Source organism: Heterodontus francisci, chromosome 30, assembly GCF_036365525.1.
Source record: "Heterodontus francisci isolate sHetFra1 chromosome 30, sHetFra1.hap1, whole genome shotgun sequence".
Lineage (NCBI taxonomy): Eukaryota > Metazoa > Chordata > Chondrichthyes > Heterodontiformes > Heterodontidae > Heterodontus > Heterodontus francisci.
In genome coordinates, this window is record NC_090400.1 from 13,450,493 (window position 1) to 13,468,673 (window position 18,181).

General features: G+C 42.2%; 1 protein-coding gene across 1 annotated transcript in view; it reads left to right on the forward strand.

Moving 5' to 3' along the window:
* The window catches only part of ap2b1 (adaptor related protein complex 2 subunit beta 1), a 266,519-nt gene that overhangs the window by 49,562 nt on the left and 198,776 nt on the right, over positions 1 to 18,181 (forward strand). The window contains exons 9-12 of the mRNA XM_068009879.1: positions 9,682 to 9,777; positions 10,939 to 11,054; positions 12,147 to 12,312; positions 12,787 to 12,885. Of these exons, the coding sequence (XP_067865980.1) occupies positions 9,682 to 9,777; positions 10,939 to 11,054; positions 12,147 to 12,312; positions 12,787 to 12,885 (477 nt within the window). The remainder of the gene's footprint in view (positions 1 to 9,681; positions 9,778 to 10,938; positions 11,055 to 12,146; positions 12,313 to 12,786; positions 12,886 to 18,181) is intronic.

The following is an 18,181-nucleotide window of genomic DNA, read 5'->3' on the forward strand; positions in this document are numbered from 1 at the left end:
TTCCCCAGAAACAGGATCATGTTTGTTAGCTTCTTGGGTTTTATGGCTTAGCTACTCACTCGATAACCTTACCAGCCATTGGGGAAACTGACCACTTAGGAATACTGATATTTTAAAACATAGAGTTAAAATTGGTTATCTTTATACCAAAATTAAATAATGTTAGAGACCCACACACCTTTAATTATCCAATAGTTAACATCACTCTAAGCTTTATGTGGGCGCATTAATGAGCCATGTCCAGCCACTGGATAACTATTGCATCCATTGGGTCCAGGTGTGTGTTTTTGATGGACATATACTGAAATCTACTGTTATAACCACATCTTTATAACATAGGAATTTTGTTCTGACAGACTTGGTATAACTGGAATTATTAGTTTTGCACTCAAATATGCGAACATTTGTCAAACAGTCTCAGATACCTTCAATCCATTCCTCCTAGACTACACTCTAGGCCCCCACAAACCCCCTAATTCCCTGTCTGTCCCATCTCCTCCCACACCCTTTCCAAAGTTAACCATCTTTCTTGTTCCTGTTCCGTTCAAAATCACCATCATCTCTCTGCTCAAAAAGCCCACCTATGACCTATTCAGTTCAATAATGCACAGTTTATATAACCTTTACTTCTTTCCTCAGGCTCTTGAACTTGACATGACCTCCCAGCTCCAGGTCCACCTGTTCCGCAACTGTCTGTCCATGTAACAGCGACTGGCATGATCAGTGTTACCGACAATATGCTAAATGACTGCAGTGTTCTATGCCTCCTCAGTCTCTCTGTGGTGTTTGACTGTTAATCCTCTTCCATTGTCTCTCCTTCACTGTTCCCCTCTATGGAACTGCCCTTGTATACTCCCATTTTTGTCTTCCAGATAGCGCCACTACATTGGCAATGATGAATTCGCCTTCAGTCCCACCATGGTCATCTCCGGAATCTCCCAAGGATCTAACCTTTGCCTCTGGGACCTTCACACTCAGTCAAAACATTTATGCCCTGTTGCTCTATTTTCCCCACTAGTTGTAGTTCTTCATTCTTATCTACAACTCCTTGTGGTTTCACTCTACCCTGCCTTTGCAACCACCTCCCACCTCATGTCTTTCTATCTCCCTGCTTTTAACTTGCTGGGCATTTTCCCTCTTCCCCCATCCCTATGCTGTATCTTTTGGCGCCTTCAGTCATGCTGGCTGTACTGTCCAGAGCTATGTCCTTCTTCTCTGCCCCATCTCCACCTTTAAATGCTTTCTCAAACAAGTTTTGATCATTTCTCCTAACTTTCCTATAACCGTTCTTTTTCCTCTGGCACAGCTTGTGATACAAACTTTGCTAATTTATTATTTACAGTCCCGCCTAACGTATATAATTCCACTTTATTCTTAGGATCGCACTGCTTTTGCCATATCTTTTCTTGAAGTGCTTAAAGTACAAGGTACAGGAGAGTTCAACTTAAAAAAAAAAGGATTCTTTTTTTCAAGAAAGAGTGAGGCTCCTCCAGTGAGGCCCTAGAACAATTTTATGAGCCATAATTTAAATGTCACTTCCTTTAGGGGAAAAAAAAAAGCACTAATTACCTGAAATATGCTATCACACTCACCCAACACCCACATTGAGCCTTGAGTCGAGCTCTGCTTTCAGTAGGTTATGAAAAGCATGCATTATCGACTTAGAACTGGACTGAACTTGCCGTAGTTGGTGCCCTTGTGTGTTTTGAGACTTGTATCCAGTTGCTAACAGCTGGATTTGAAATGGAATGCTGTTGAACTCATGCTACTCAAAACTTAGTGAAATCAGGACACATTCTTTTCAGTGCAGTTTAAGGTGATTCTTTGAAGGAATAAAGGGGTAGCAGTACTGGTTTGGGAAGACATTGTGTTGGAAATAGTGGATGTCCTTGAAGGGGCAAGGACAGAATCCATTTGGTTAGAGTTGAGAAGCAAAATGGGAATGATCGTGGTACTGGAGGTATTCTATAGGCTTCCAAATAGTGAGAGAGATAGAGGAGTAAATCAGGGAAATCTCAGATGTGCAAGAACTATAGAGTGGTGATATTGGGGGACTTTAATTACCCAAATATCGATTGGGATAGTATAGTAAGGGATAAGGAGGGGGAGGAATTTTGTAATGTGTTCAGGAGAACTTCCTTGATCAGTATATTCTGAGTCCAACTAGGAAAGAGACATTGCTGGATCTGATGCTGGGGAATGAAGTGGACCAAGTATCTAGGGGGGAGCACTTGGGTAAGAGTGATCAACATATCATAAAGTTTAGACTAGTAATGGAGAACAGCAAAGAGCAATCTAAAGTAGAATTGGAAGAGGGCTAACTTCGGTGCGATGAGAAGGGATCTATCCAGGGTAAAATGGAGCCAAGACTGACAGGAAAATCTGTAATGGAACAATGGGTTATCTTGAAGGAGGAGATGCTTCAGGTACAGACAAGGTACATTCCAACAGGGCAAGAGTAGGGGAACCAAAGCCAGGGTGATGAGGAGATAGAGAATTTGATTAAACAAAAATGTGTGTATGATGCATGTCAGGTGAATTCAAGTGAGAACCAGGTTTAATACAATAAGTTGAGAGGGGAAGTGAAGAGGAAAATAAGACTGGCATGGAGAGAATAAAATGTCAGTCAACATAAAGGGAACCCAAAAATTTTCTACCAGCATGTAAATAATAAGTGGGTAATAAGAGATGGGATTAGGTTTATTAGGGACAAAGAGAGTGATATATTCTTAGAGGTGCAAGGCAAGGCTAGAATACTTGAGTACTTTGTATTGGTGTTTATTAAGGAAGATGATGTTGACAAAATATTAGTAGTGAAGATGGTAGAGGTACTGGATGGGGTGAAAATTGAAACAAATGTACTGGAAAGGCTGGCTATGCTTGGAGTGGATAAGTCACCTGGTCTGGATAGCATCCAAGGTTGCTAAACGAAGTGGGGGTGGAGATGATGGAAAGGCTGACTGTAATCTTCCAATCTTCCTAGCTATGGGGAGCTGCGAGATGATGGGAGAGTGGCAAATGTGACACCCTTATTCAAGAAAGGGTTTAAGGACAGTCCAAATAACTACAGGTCAGTCAGTTTAACATCAGTAAGGTTTTAGAAACAATCAGGAAAAAAATCAACACGCACTTGGAGAGGTTTAGTTTAAATTAAGGATAGCCAGCATGGATTTGTGAAAGTGCTTGACTAATCTAAGTGAATTTTTTGATGAAGTAACAGAGAAGGTTGATGAAGGGAATGCAATGGCTATTGCCTATATGGATTTTAAGAAAGTGTTTGGCAAAGTACCACATAAAAGGCTACTTAACAGAATTGAGGGTCATTGTCAACTTGGATAAAAATTGGCTTAAAGACAGAAAACAGTGAGTCATGGTAAAGGTTGTTTTTCAAACTGGAGGATGGTAGACAGTGGTGTTCCCCAATGTTCAGTGCTAGGACCACAGTTTTTTTTGATATATGACTTGCATATTGGAATAGTGACATTTCAAAATTTGCTGATACCAAACTTGGAGTGGAAAACAGTGAGGAGGGTACCAATGGACTGTAACAGGACATAGGCTAGTAGAATGGGCAGACAAGTAGCAAATGGAATTTAAAAAGACAAGTGTGAGATAATGCATTTTGCCAGAAGCGATGGGGAGTGGTCATATAGACTTAATGGCACAGTTCTAAACAGAGTACAGGGACAGAGAGATCTGGGGGTTCATGTGCATAAAACTTTGAAGGTGGCAGGACATGTTGAGAGAGGAATGAGCAAAGCATATGGGACCTTGGGCTTCATAAACAGAAGTATTTAATACAAAAGCATGGAAGTTGTGCTGAACCTGTATAAAGCTACAACTAGTGTATTGCATCCAGTTGTAGTCACCACACGTTAGGAAGGATCTGAAGGCACTTGAGAGGGTGCAAAGGCAATTTACTAGAATGGATCCAGGTATGGGGGATTTTAGCTACAAGGTTAGGTTGGAGAAGCTGTGGTTGTTCGCCTTGGGGCAAAGGGGATCGAGGGGAGGTTTTTTGTTGTGTACAAAATTATGACCAGTTTAGATAGGGTAGACAAAGATCAGCTATTCCCATTAGCTGATGGTACAAGGACTAGGGAACATAGATTTAAGGTTTTGAGCAAGAGATGCAGAAGGAATGCGGTGTACACAGCGAGTGGAAGTGACCTAGAACTTGCAGTCTACGAGGGTGGTGAAAGCGGAGACTGTCAATGATATTAAAAAGAAATTGGATGAGCACTTGAGGGAAATAAACCGCCAGGACTATGGGGATAGAGCAGGGCGGTGGGACTGACCGAATTGCTCTACAGAGACTGAACAAAGCAGCTACTCTGAATAATTATTTTGTAGCATACTGCCTTGAATTTCAGCTAATAATTGATTTTTGAGTCTGTTGAAATGTTTGGAAATGCGAGTTATATGAATGTGGATTTTGTTTTAAAAGGAGGTTTAATTGGATCAACCGAAAGGGATAATTTTCTGTGCTTTGATCTGCAGTTGGAAAATTTTTAGTCTTTGTTGGATAGACAAGATTGTTACTGAGTTATTCTTCATAGAGAGGACAAATACATGTAACACTGAAAAATGGAAATGGCAGTAAAGTATGCAGAGCTTAATTTGCATCCTTTCATAGAGGTCTTTGTGTGTATGCATTTAAGTAATTAAAAAAAAATCCTTTTTACCTTCCATTTCCCATTCTTGACTTGATAGGCCAAATGACTGCCTTCTGTGCCGTAATAACTGACTGTTGCCTGAGAAGGTCGGTCAATGACTTGTACCCTCAAACATCTGTCGATTTTGAGCTGCCTCTAACCCAACCTGAGGTACTTTGTGTTCTGTTCCTCCTTGTGGCAAAGTGGCAGGCCACAGATAACAGTTGCATCCAGCAACTCAGCCTGTGGCTAATTGTGGAGCTTGCATTGCACAGTGCCAGAGTCTGAGATTAAAGTTAAGCATTATTAGCAAGAGCATTGATCAGGCCAGCCATTTACATGCAGAAATTAGTACGATCACTGTGATACAAAGAAAACATGCAAATGTACCACATCGGAACTGGAAATAGAAAATGCTGGAAGTTACGCTGCAGGTCAATCAATGTTTGAAGGCGTAAAATAGGTTCACATTTCAAGTTGGGACTGTACATTAGAACTTATAGTAAGTTGAAAATGTAACATTTCTTTGCCAACATTCATTCCTCAAAGAACATCACCAAAGCAGTTTGACAGGTTAGTTATCTCAATTGCTGTTTGTGGTACCTTGCTGTATGTTAATTGGCTGTGTTTGCTGACATCACCAGTGATTGCATTTCAACAGTAACTCATTAGTAGTGAAGTGCTTTGGGACATCGGGGATAGAAAAGGTGCGATATAAATGCAAGTTTATTCTTTAGTGCTTAAAGGTGCATATTATAGAAACAAGTTCATAATTGTTACGGTTTAATATGGGAGTGAAATATCTTTAGCATTCAGTGTCTAACATGCACCTTTCTCAAAAATGTCAGAGAATCATGGTTGCACTCTTAACATGTGCCAGTTTATCTACTGTGTATGTTCTTTAAGCATATTTGTGCTGTCATATGCTGAAATATGTGGAGAATTTTACCTGTCTGGGAAAGAAAGCTACTTCACTTAAGTGGGATTTCCATGCAAGTTGCACAGTAAGTGCAGAGACTTGTGCAGGGAGTCTCGTAGGTCTGCCCTGAGTACTGTTGATAAGTGTCATTGCTGGCAGGCAAAAGGCGCCATTGGTAGACTTTTAATATGAAGAGAACTGTAAGCCTTCTGTGGACTCCAGGGCTCTACTTTCCATGGGTCCTGAAAATAGCGAGCAGAGGTTAAGCAGATTCGAGCCTCCTTCCTATTGACTCCTCCAATGGGCCGAATAGGATTATTGGGGACTGGCAAATTCCCGGCAAAGAAAAAGCAGGAGAGTACTTTTTTTTATTGTTCGTGGGATGTGGGCATCGCTGGCTAGGCCAGCATTTATTGCCCATCCCTAATTGTCCATGAGGTGGTGGTGAGCTGCTTTCTTGAACCGCTGCAGTCCTTGGGGTGTAGGTATACCAACAGGAAGGGCATTCCAGGATTTTGACCCAGCGACAGTGAAGGAATGGCGATATAGTTCCAAATCAGGATGGTGTGTGACTTAGAGGGGAACTTGCAGGTGGTGGTGTTCCCATGCATCTGCTACCCTTGTCTTTCTAGGTGTTAGAGGTCATGGGTTTCGAAGGTGCTGTTGAAGGAGCCTTGGTGTATTCCTGCAGAGCATCTTGTATATGATGCACACTGCTGTCACTGTGCGTCAGTGGTGGAGGGAGTGAATGTTTGTGGATGGGGTGCCAATCAAGCAGGCTGCTTTGTCCTGGATGATATCGAGCTTCTTGAGTGTTGTTGACGCTGCGTCCATCCAGGCAAGTGGAGAGTATTCCATCACACTCCTGACTTGTGCCTTGTAGATGGTGGACAGGCTTTGGGGGGAGGGGGGGGGGGGCGTCAGGAGGTGAGTTACTTGCCGTAAAATTCCCAGCCTCTGACCTGCTCTTGTAGCCACAGCATTTATGTGGCTGGTCCAGTTCAATTTCTGATCAACGGTGACCACCTTTCCCCCCCCCCCCCCCCCCCCCAACCTCCCAGAATGTTAGGGGATTCAGCGATGGTAGTGTCATTGAAGATCAAGGGGAGATGGTTAGATTCCCTCCTGTTTGAGATGGTCATTGCCTGGCACTTGTGTGGCGCGAATGGTAATTGCCACTTATCTGCCCAAGCCTGGATGTTGTCCATGTCTTGCTGTATCTGCATATGGCTTCAGTATCTGAGGAGTCAGGAACATTGTGCAATCATCGAACATCCCCACTTCTGACCTTTATGGAGGGAAGGTAATTGATGCAGCAGCTGAAGATGGTTGGGCTTGGGACACTGCCTGCTCACTAGCTGAGCACCACTCTCCCTGCATCATATTGAAAGCATTTTTCATTCTCAAAATTAAGCAGTGTAATTTGTCTCGCATGGTAAAAAGCCCAAAGCTGACTGTTTAAATGTAGTTAGGCTGGTTTATTTTAAGTAGATAAATGGCTCATTGCTGTAATAATGCCTTGGACTGTGATACAGGTTGTTGTAAAAGATCTTAAATCTAAGATCATTTTGTCTAATGCCAACATAAAAGCTGTCAGACCCTTCAGAATTCAGCTTGCTGCTGATTTCAGTATCATCTCTGCTGTACATGTGATGAGTTTAAGTATTTTTAGTAAGTCCAGTCGAAGTGAAGGAAACTAGTTTTATTAAAGGCATTGCAGAAATAGATATTGTCATGTTGGTAAAGTGTTTGTGTTTAGAAGTTACACTTGACCCCTTGGAATACAGTTGTGTAATATGACCCTATTCACATGGTTCAGACATTACCATGTTTATGCTGAGATCAGTTTGTCACCAAGTCAAAAGTCCCACTCCAGGGACTTGAGCACTTCATCTAGGTTGACACTAGTGTATATAGAGAGAGGCCTGCATTATCGGGTGATAGGTTAAATTGAGTCATTGTCTGCCTGTTTAGGTGGGCGTAAAAGATCTCATGCCATTTTTCAGAAGAGCAGAGTTGTCCTCATGTCTTGGCTAAGATTCTTCCCTGAACCAACACCAAAACACATTATTTGGTCATTATCACATTTCTGTCTGTGGGACTTGGTGTGCAAATTGGTTGCCACTTGAGTCTACATAAGAACAATGACTGCAGTCCAAAAGCAATAAATTAGCTGTAAAGTACTTTATGATATCCTGAGGTCATTTTTTAAGTTCTTTCATGGGATGTTGGTGTCGCTGGCAAGGCCAGCAATTGTTGCCCATCCCTAATTGAGTGGCTTGCTAGGCCATTTCAGAGGCAGGAAGAGTCAACCACATTGCTGTGGGTCTGCAGGCACATGTAGGCCAGTGCAGGTCAGGACAGCAGATTTCCTTCCCTAATGGATATTGGTGAACCAGGAGGGTTTTTACAATAATCAATAGTTTCCTGGCACCACGACTGAGATGTTTTCAATTCCAGACTTTTTTTTATTAATTGACTTTAAATTCCACCAGCTGCCGTGGTGGGATTTGAACCCATGTCCCCAGGACATTAGCCTGCGCCTCTGCTTTACTACTCCAGTGACATTACCACGATGCCACTGTCTCCCCTGCAGAGTTCTATTCATTCCAAGATTTATGCACAAACCATTACTATAAAGTGACTCTCCCAGTGATGCCAATAGCACTTTGTCTCCACAGGAGGGTTTTAGTGCCTCTAATACTGCCACCACATTATAGGATTGCCTCCAATGCATTCTTACTGTCTAGGCAATTATAGGAGAGCTGTTCAGCTGATCGCACCTGTGCTTTCAACTGGGAGCTACCCACTCGAATAAAATTTATTTGCCCTTTCCCCAGTTTATACAGAATTAACTCGGAAGTTAATAGGTAAACTGAGAGCTGAGAAGTTAGATGTTGATTGTGTGATAATTTGAAGGGGCAAGGTGGTTTGTTATCTTATTGAATCACAGCACGTGCCCCAGTGCATGGATAAACAGGGAAGATTGGAACTTAGAAGCAAATTAGTTTTCCATTTTGCCTTCAAAAACTGAAGAACTTTGAAACAAAATGAAAAAGTGATGAATGATACTTTGGGACAATTGAGTGTATAGTACATCAAATTATCAAGGATATAACGTCTGAATTTCTTTTAATACTGATCAGAATTGTACCAGAACTTAGTGACCTAAATCAGGATTGCAGCAGCGATGCTTGAAAGGTTTTGCGACACATTGCAGCAATGAAGTGACAGTGCTTACTGTGACCTGGAAGAAAACTGTCCACAAAGATGTAACGAACTCCCTGTGGCATGGATTTCACCTTTCTTAAAATTAATTTAATTCTGGCATCAGCTGTAGGGGATCTCTGGCGTACAGCAACGGTGATGTAATCAATGTAAACAATGCAGAACTCTGACAGTAAACTAGGAAGTAAAAAGCACTGATTATCCTTCACATTTTAATAATTTTACAGAGAAGGAAATAAAGATTGGGACATACAAATGGGGTTAGGGTAGAAGCTGAAATATCATACATTTTAATTTATATTAAAAATCTGGAATTTTTATCAATGGCGACATTCGTTTTTCAGAGTCAGAAAGGTTGTTCAGTAATTATGACTTAGTACGTCTTTTAAAAACCCAGTTACGCCTCATTTAACAAGGCATAACATTTTCAAAAGGGCTTTCACAGAAAGACTAATAGTGTAAAATGAGGAAGTTCATGTCAAATCAAGTGCTTTCTAAAGATTTCCATCTGTGCAGATTTCAACAGCGTACCCTGTGGTGGAGCAGAGAATCACTGACAGCGACTTCTGCGTTTTAACAGTGCATGTGTGGACACTAATAGTTGCTCTCAGTTTCGCAGTTGTAATGATGAACCCTAACAGTTTTTCCGTCATTCTAACCACAAAATTTGGGCCACTGTTAGCTGCAAATTTGCTGCTCTTCACGGGAAATGGGACCATTATGTGGTATGAAAGCAGAAATTGCTGGAAACCTTCAGCAGTTTCGCAAAATCTGTGGAGAGAGGGAAACGTCAAGTGTTATATTTGGCTGCAGTTCCAGTTGAAAAACATTGAGCACCATTTAAGCTGTCCATTTTAAGAAGGTCCTTGTTTCCATCAGGTCCTGGCAGAGCTGAAGGAATATGCCACCGAGGTTGATGTTGACTTTGTGCGGAAAGCGGTCCGTGCCATCGGCCGCTGTGCCATCAAAGTTGAAGTAAGTGCAATGTTTTCAAAAACTCTGCTACTGCTGAATAAATGCATTATTGCAGTGTTGTCAAACTTTGATCCGCTCGCAAGTCTGATGAGCTGAGCAAGGTTTTTGATCCTTATTCAGGTAGGAATCTTAAATGTGTTGAGTTGCGTTTAAATTTTCTGAGTCACAAGTATCGGGGGAAAGACTTCTGCAAATTGCAAGACTTGGGAATGCTGCCAACACTGCCTGGCATTTAGACTCTTGACGTTTTGTGTGAATAATCAGAGTTTTGATCCATGCTGTAAATGGACAGGCCTCTTTAACCCTGAAAACTATACAACTTGTAACTGATCAAAGGAAAGGTGGACCGTCTGTGAACTTCTTGATGAAAGATTGATCACTTTTGACGTAGCTGAATGCCGTGTAGATATCCCAGATTTATCAATTTGCTGTTTGCATTTGTGTAATAAATAAAAATTGGGGTAGAATGTTCAAGGGATTTGGCTTTGTGCTGCCTTTGTAATGAAATGCCAAGGTTTCTCATTTAAACGCTGAGAGCTAACGGCAATAATTCATTACTTAGACATGATTTTACAAATCTGCATGAAGCAATGTGTTGCAAATGAACTTTCCAGTATTGAGCAGCCTTAACAGAAAACCCCCATTAAACTAAGGATCTATGACTTTGATCAACAAATGTTCTGTCGTGGTTTGACAGCTGATTGGGACAATTAGGGGATGATTTGATGAGTTTTTTTCACCTTCTGTGAATTTCCTTTTATTCTTCGCTCCTTTTCTGAAGGTGCTAACTGATGCTAGGATAAAGGCACCAGTGGGCCTCCAATACCTCACCCCAAGCTGCCCCACTTCTGAGTTGTGTCAGCAGGCTGAGAGACCATGTAGGGCATCACAGCCAGCCTCTATACTGACCTCGCCTAGTATTCTTTCTCACGCACATTGTCATTGATAGTTTGACCATCCTTGCAGATCTATTGGAGGATGATGAAGGGGAAAGCTGATTTATGTTAAAATTGTTTTCCTTATAGCATGCTCAACCTGTCTTTTTAAAAAAAATTTATTTGTTTGGCTCCCCACTAAATGCTACGGGCCACCATGACAAATAGAGATGTTTTCATTCATTGTGTGGATATCAGTTCTGATGAGCGATCTGCTCTATCCCAGCAATCTGCCGAACGCTGTGTCAGCACGCTGCTTGATCTCATCCAGACCAAAGTGAACTATGTCGTCCAGGAGGCTATTGTGGTCATAAGGGATATCTTCCGCAAATATCCCAACAAGTAAGTGAGGAGATGGGTTGGTAGTGGGGAAGAAATTTCTGAGAGTTACAGAATACAAGATGGATATTCGTGCACAGTCCAGGAGAATTTGGTGGCAGCTTACTGGCTGTGCTCTGTGCTGTGAGCACAACCTCAACATCCATTGCTACTATCAGGCCTGATTTTTAGTGGTGTAAAGATGCTTATGGTTGTTTCTCCCCTTCAGCTGCCAAGTAAGCCATATGGCAAAAGAGAGGATGGTGACACGATACAAAACACTGCCTCCATCACTACGTGTGAAAGACGAAAGCAAACCAGTACTGAGGCAGAAGAATCCCTTTTTATTCAAAAATTCAAAAATAAAGACCTTTCTTGGCAATGCTAGCTTATCCTCAAGCCAATGGCACCCAAACAGCAGCTCATGAAGCAGTAGCATCAGGGTTATGTGGAAACTGTTTGCCTCTAATTTGCATTCGACGCTTCTAAAGGAAATTTGTGCAAAGCTATCTGACAGTTCTTTTGTGTGCTCATTGGCTAAAGCCAGTGCAGCTACCAGGAAAGTAGTGGTCAGGAGAATATTGGGGATAAGGTTTAACGCCCCATTATTCGTCTTGCACGTGTTTTTCAGCTGCTATTTGGGAGCAGGACAGAGGAAAATCTACCTTATTTTATTAGCGACCTGATTTAATCACTATTTTCATTAATATCCCTTATAGTGCAGTTCTAACTTATTTGAAGTAATCTGGCATGTTTTCTTCAAAGCTAATTTTAAGAACAAAATTGCTACATACACACCATCAAAAATGAACAGCATAGACTTAATCACAAGCCAAAAGTGGAGTAGTCAATAGAGATTCAGAACAATCCATAACAAAGGAAAACCCAGCCCTCGCTGGAAACTGAAATAGTTACTGGAGACCAAAACACCCATCTGCTAAGAATTAAAACATGTCCTCCAAATGAAAAGGGCCGAACAGTGCCAAAAAGAGGCTAAGAATGACAACATAATGTTAAACACCATCAAAGCCTCTTACTTAATCAAAATCACCAATATTTTGGTTTAAAGTTGGGAAATAAATTAGATGTAATAATCGTGCAACTTTGATTTGCCAGGTATGAGAGCATTATTGCAACCTTGTGCGAGAACTTAGATTCACTTGATGAGCCAGATGCGCGAGCAGCCATGATCTGGATTGTGGGTGAATACGCAGAGAGAATTGACAATGCTGATGAACTGCTAGAAAGCTTCCTTGATGGCTTCCATGACGAGAGTACCCAGGTAAGGCCACTGGACTCATTTTAATGGCGGTTAATGTAGTGAAAAAGTATTATCCACTCGTGATTCATTTCATGATGTCCCTGATTTGAAGGTTATTCAGGAAAGGAGAAATCCAGGGTAGAAATATGGGTGAACAAATGTTCATAAGTTGCACCTCCGAATTAGGGTCATCTGCTCCTGCCTTAGCAAGGCAGCTTTTGGGGACTAGGGGGTGGAGGGAGATGGAAGAAGAAGTGGCATGGTGAGACCTATTAATGTTAAAGATTTGATACCAGGGATTGCGAGCCATTGAAACCAAAAGTGAATTTCAAGGTTCAAGAGAGGCAACTTGGTAAAGGCTGAGGAGTTCCTTGTAATTGCAATAATTTCCATGCTTCAACCCGCATACCTATCAAGCAAAGATGTAAGCCGAACGATTTGCCGCTAATTGGTGAAAGTTGCGAGAATAATAATTATTGTGATTTCCCCCGACAGGTGCAACTGACCCTGCTTACAGCTATTGTGAAATTGTTTTTAAAGAAGCCGACAGATACTCAGGAGCTGGTCCAGCAGGTCCTCAGTCTGGCAACGCAGGTAGGAAAGTCAGTGTAGTGTTTGGAGTTTGCTGAGAAAATGTCTGAGTTTGTACTTAAAGGAACATTGTGCTTAGATTTTTCTGGATGTTGCCAGATTTTAAAGGTCACAAGCTGCGACGGGATGCAGAAACCTTTTGGTTCATTTGATCTCATCACATTGCAAGATTCTGAATATCACCATGGGAGGATTGTGATATAATTTATATTAATGCTACTGTTAAGCTAAATTTACCTTTCGGGGGTTAAATTTACAGAACAGCAAAGCTGGCAGATGAAGATTAAGAGTCAGATGAAGAATCTGAACCAGGGTGTTTGAGATGATAGGTGATTTAGATATTCCCAGAACACTTATTGAGTTAGGTAGAGTGAAGAAATTCCTCTTCACCTCAGTATTAAATATCTACCCTTATTCTGAGATTGTGTCCCTGGTTCTAGTCTCACCAGCCAGAGAAATATCCTGTCCACATCGAACCTTTCATGCGTTGTAAGAATTTTGTAAGTTTCAATGAGATCACCACTTATTCATCGAAACTCTAGAGAATACAGGCCCAGTTTCTGCAATCTCTCCTCATGAGACCCACCATCCCAGGGATTAGTCTGGTGAACCTCTGTTGCACTCCTTTTATGGCAAGCATATACTTCCTTAAATAAGGAGACTAAAACTGTACACAATATGCCGGATGCAGTCTCACCGAGGCTCTACAATTGCTGCAAGACCTGTTTACTCCTGTACTCAAATCCCCCTGCATTGAAGGCCAATATACCGTATGCCTTCCTAATTGCTTGCTACACCTGCATGCTAGCTTTCAGTGACTCATGAACAAGGACACCCAGGTCCCTTTGGACATCAACACTTCCCAACCCCCCTCCATTTCAGAAATACTCACTTTTTTCTACCAAATTGGATAACTTCACATTTATTCACTTTGTAATCCATCTGCCTTGTTCTTGCCCATTCACTTAGCATGTGTAGGTCCCTTATAAGCCTCCTTGCATCCTTCTCACAACTTACATTCCCACCTAGTTCTGTGTCATCAGCAAATTTGGAAATATTACTTTTTGTCCCCCACATCCAAATCATTGATACAGATTGAGAGTAGATAGTCAGCTTGGTTGCCAGGACTGCTGGCAAATTCCTGAATGGGGAAGGACTTGGAAGCCCTGCCCTTTCATTTCCTGTATTTACTCAGAGATGGGAAAAAAGAGGCATTTTGGCAGGTCTTAAACACAAGGTTGTAAGATCTGGGCCCCAGCACTGGAAGCTAAAATACAAGAATTTAGATTTTGTAATTAGAAAGAAAGGTAATGCCAAAAGCAAGTCGGTCAGTGTTTGAAAAAGACAGGGTGCGTGCTTTTTCTTTTATTTTGTGAGGAGAGATGTGAGATTGGATGAAGGAAGTATGATTTGCTATTACTGTTACTCTACTTTTACTGTTGCTATTACTGATTTATATGAGCCTTGTCTCACTAGTGTTTGAGACTCTCTACTGAAGAATTGGAGAAATGCATGTGATATTGCAACAATATCCAGCTCAGATAATAAAGACATATTGTTAGATGCCTGGGTTATCCTACTGTATAATTTGATATTGGGCTGTGTGGGCATATTCCTGAGCATAAAGATCGTCGGACCGCCTAGGAGTGTGACCAGGACTATTTACCAAGAGGCCAACCCAAAACTTTTAACCAGATTTTCCCAAAATTCCAACCATACTGTCTTCAGATTAGTGACCTCCTGTTCCTTAAATGAGTTTGGTGTTCTGACCTTAACCATCGTGTTTTCAACCTGTTCAAGCTTTTATATGAAGAAATTTTTCCTGATGTCATGCATTCTGTCTTCAATGTGGAACCTGTGCCCTCTTGTCTTATTGCCTTGACATATTTAAAAGGATTGTTTGATCACATTTTCTGTCCTGTTTAGTTTTTATATACTTCTGTAAGGTTTCCCTCTGAGATATGTCTTTTTGAGGGGGGGAGGTTGGAATTTATTTGGTGGTTTTTCGTAGTTCCCCTGACACTGGGGTCAGTCTTGTAGCTGGGTGGTATGCTTGCACTGCAGTGAGCAGAACTTTTGAAGTGTTCCAGGCACAGTCCGACCAGGGTACTCTGCAGCGTCTGCATGGATCCCTGGGTTTTTAGCAATTTAACACATCGATCTGGATCATGTCAAATCGGCTCATACCCAGATTATTTCGAACATAGAACAAAATACAGCACAGAAGGAGGCCATTCAGCCCATCGTGTCTGCACTGGCCAAATGAGCTATCCACCCAAACTAATCCCACCTTCCAGCATCTGGTCCATAGCCCTGCAGGTTACAGCACCTTGGGTGCATGTCCAGGTACCTTTTGAAAATAATTGAGTGTTTCTGCCTCCACCACCGATCCTGGCAGTGAATTTCAAACACCCACTACCCTCTGGATGAAAAGGTTTCTCCTCATGTCCCCTCTAATCCTTGTACCAATCACCTTACATCTGTGTCCCCTGGTAACCGGCCAGGGGGAAAACAGGTCCTTTCTGTCTACTCTATCTAGGCACCTCATAATTTTATACACCTCAATCAAGTTACCCCTCAGCCTCCTCAATTCCAGGGAAAACAACCCCAACCTATCCAATCTTTCCTCATAGCTGCAACCCTCAAGCCCTGGCAACATTCTTGTAAATCTCCTCTGCACTCACTCCTGAGTAATTATGTCCTTCTTGTAATGTGGTGACCAGAACTGCATGCAGTACTCCTGCTGCAGCCTAACCAGCGCTCTTATACAGCTCCAGCATCACATCCCTGCTTTTGTATTCTGTACCTTGGCCAATAAAGGAAAGCAATCCATATGCTTTCTTCACCACTCTATGTACCTGTCCTGCCACCTTCAGGGACCTGTGGACGTGCACTCCAAGGTCTCTCACTTCTACCCCTCTCAATATCCTCCCGTTTATTGTATGTTCCCTCGCTTTATTTGCCCTCCCCAAATGCATCACCTCACATTACTTTGGATTGAATTCCATTAGCCACTTTTCCGCCCACTCAACTAAACCATTGATACCATTCTGGAGTCCACGACTCTCCTCCTCACTGTTAGCTGCATGGCTAATTTTTGAGTCATCAAATTTCCCAATCATGTCTCCCACATTTAAGTCCAAATCATTAATATATACCACAAACAGCAAGGGACCCAAGACTGAGCTCTGTGGAACACCACTGGAAACCGCTTTCCATTCACAAAAACATCCGTTGGCTACTACCCTTTTTATTTCTTGTCACTGAGCCAATTTTGGATTTAACCTGCCACATTCCCCCTGTATCCCATGGGCTTTCATTTTACTGACCAGTCTGCCATGTGGGACCTTGTCAGATGTGTAACTAAAATCCATGTAAACCACATCTACTGCACTACCCTCATCAATCCTTGTTACTTCCTCAAAAAACTCAATCAAGTTTGTCCTGTCTCTCAGACTAGATTCCAACAATTTACCCACCACTGAGGTAAAACTGACAGGCCTATAATCACCTGGCTTATCTCATGCACCCTTTTTAAATAATGGTACAACATTCACAGACCTCCAATCATCTGGTTACCTCGCCTGTATCTATTGAGGATTTGAAGATGATCCTCAGCGCATCTGCTATTTCCTCCCTGGCTTCCTTTGACAGCCTGAGATGCAAAACATCTGTTCCTGGTGATTTATCCACTTTCAGGGATGTCTGATCCTCAAGCACTTCCTCTCTCATTATGCTTACCTTATCTAATTTATTTGTGCCTTTATTATTTATTGCAAATCTAAACACCATTTTTGTGTGGAGAAATGCCAGCAGAAATAAGATCACATTTCCAAATAATCTATTTCCAGTTTTAACTATACTATAAACATTTGAACAAAACATTGTCTTTTTCAAACATTTTTATGTGTACTCAGCCTAATTCAAGTATTATCAGTCAAACATGTGCAGTCCGGCAGCAGAATCTGATTCATATCTCTGCACGTGGAACTGGCCAAAACACTCTTGGGATCTTCCTAACTTGTGGACATATGACTGATGCGAAGTTGCTTGTAATAGCACACAGTCCATTGAAATAAATTTTCAAATGTATTATTTAATCTTTGTTCAATCTGTCTCCTGCCAAAAGGGCAGACAGCTATTCTTTAGCTTCAGCCAATTGTACTTCAAGCTGTGCAAGAGGTCATGGTTGACTGGAGCTTCAATTGTCCTTCCTCCCTCCATGGTTTGTGAATAAACCACTGAGGCTGATCAGTAAGATTAAAATTTCCCAGTAAACCGATGTAATGTGATGACCAGAATTGTATGCAGTACTTTAACTGTGGCTTAAGTAGTGGTTTAAAATGTTCAAGTATAACCTCCCCTACTCTGAGCCTCGGCTAATAAAGAAAAGTATCCTGTATACCTCTAAACCACGTTATCTACCTATCCTGCTGTCTTCAGAGATCTGTGGACATGCAAGGTCCCTCTGTTCCTCTCCACCAGGGTTGTCCAATCTTATCCGGTGAAGGGTCGCATCATGATTTTTGCTCGGCCTGGGTGTGGGGTGCCGGGGCGCTGGTGAGCAAATTTCAAAAGATAAAGGCAGTAACAATTTATCTTACTAATAAAAACAATGTCCATTTTTGTGGCGAGGCTTTAAATGAGAAGACAAATTTATTGACTTAATTTCTCGTCAGTCTATTGAAAATTGATTTAGTGTCATATCTGGCATTGTACTTATTTGATGTAGCGATGCATAGTATTCTGGCTGCATGCCCATCTGTCAGGGGAGACATTTCTTTCTTTCTCTGCCTGTCTCCCCCTGTGCTCTCCCTTTCCTCGGCGTCGCTCCCCCCCCCTCTTCGGCATCGCCTCGCCCCCATTCTGCTCCCCCCCCCCTCTCTCTTTCCCCCCCGCTCCCGTGTCCCCTCCACCCCGTCTCTTCCCCCCCCCCCCCCCCCCCCAAAACTTTCCAACGGGCTTTAAAAAAAAAGTCTGAACCCTGAATCTCTCAAAGTTGAGAAGCGCGTTCCTGCTTCAGCTGTGAAACTGACAACGAGATGGTTTTAAAAAGGCTGGTCTGCAAGTAGACGACAAAGGGAAATTCCACCCCCCTCCAGTCACGGAGCCATGGCGAGGATGAGGATCGGCCCCAGGTGCAGTTCACACCCACGGGCCAGATGGGAACCTCTGGCGGGCCAAATCCTGGCCCACGGGCGGTATGTTGGACAACCCTGCTCTACACTTTTCAGTATCCTACCAATTATGTGCCCTGCCTTGGCTTGTTTGTCCTCCCGAAATGCAATACCTCACGCTT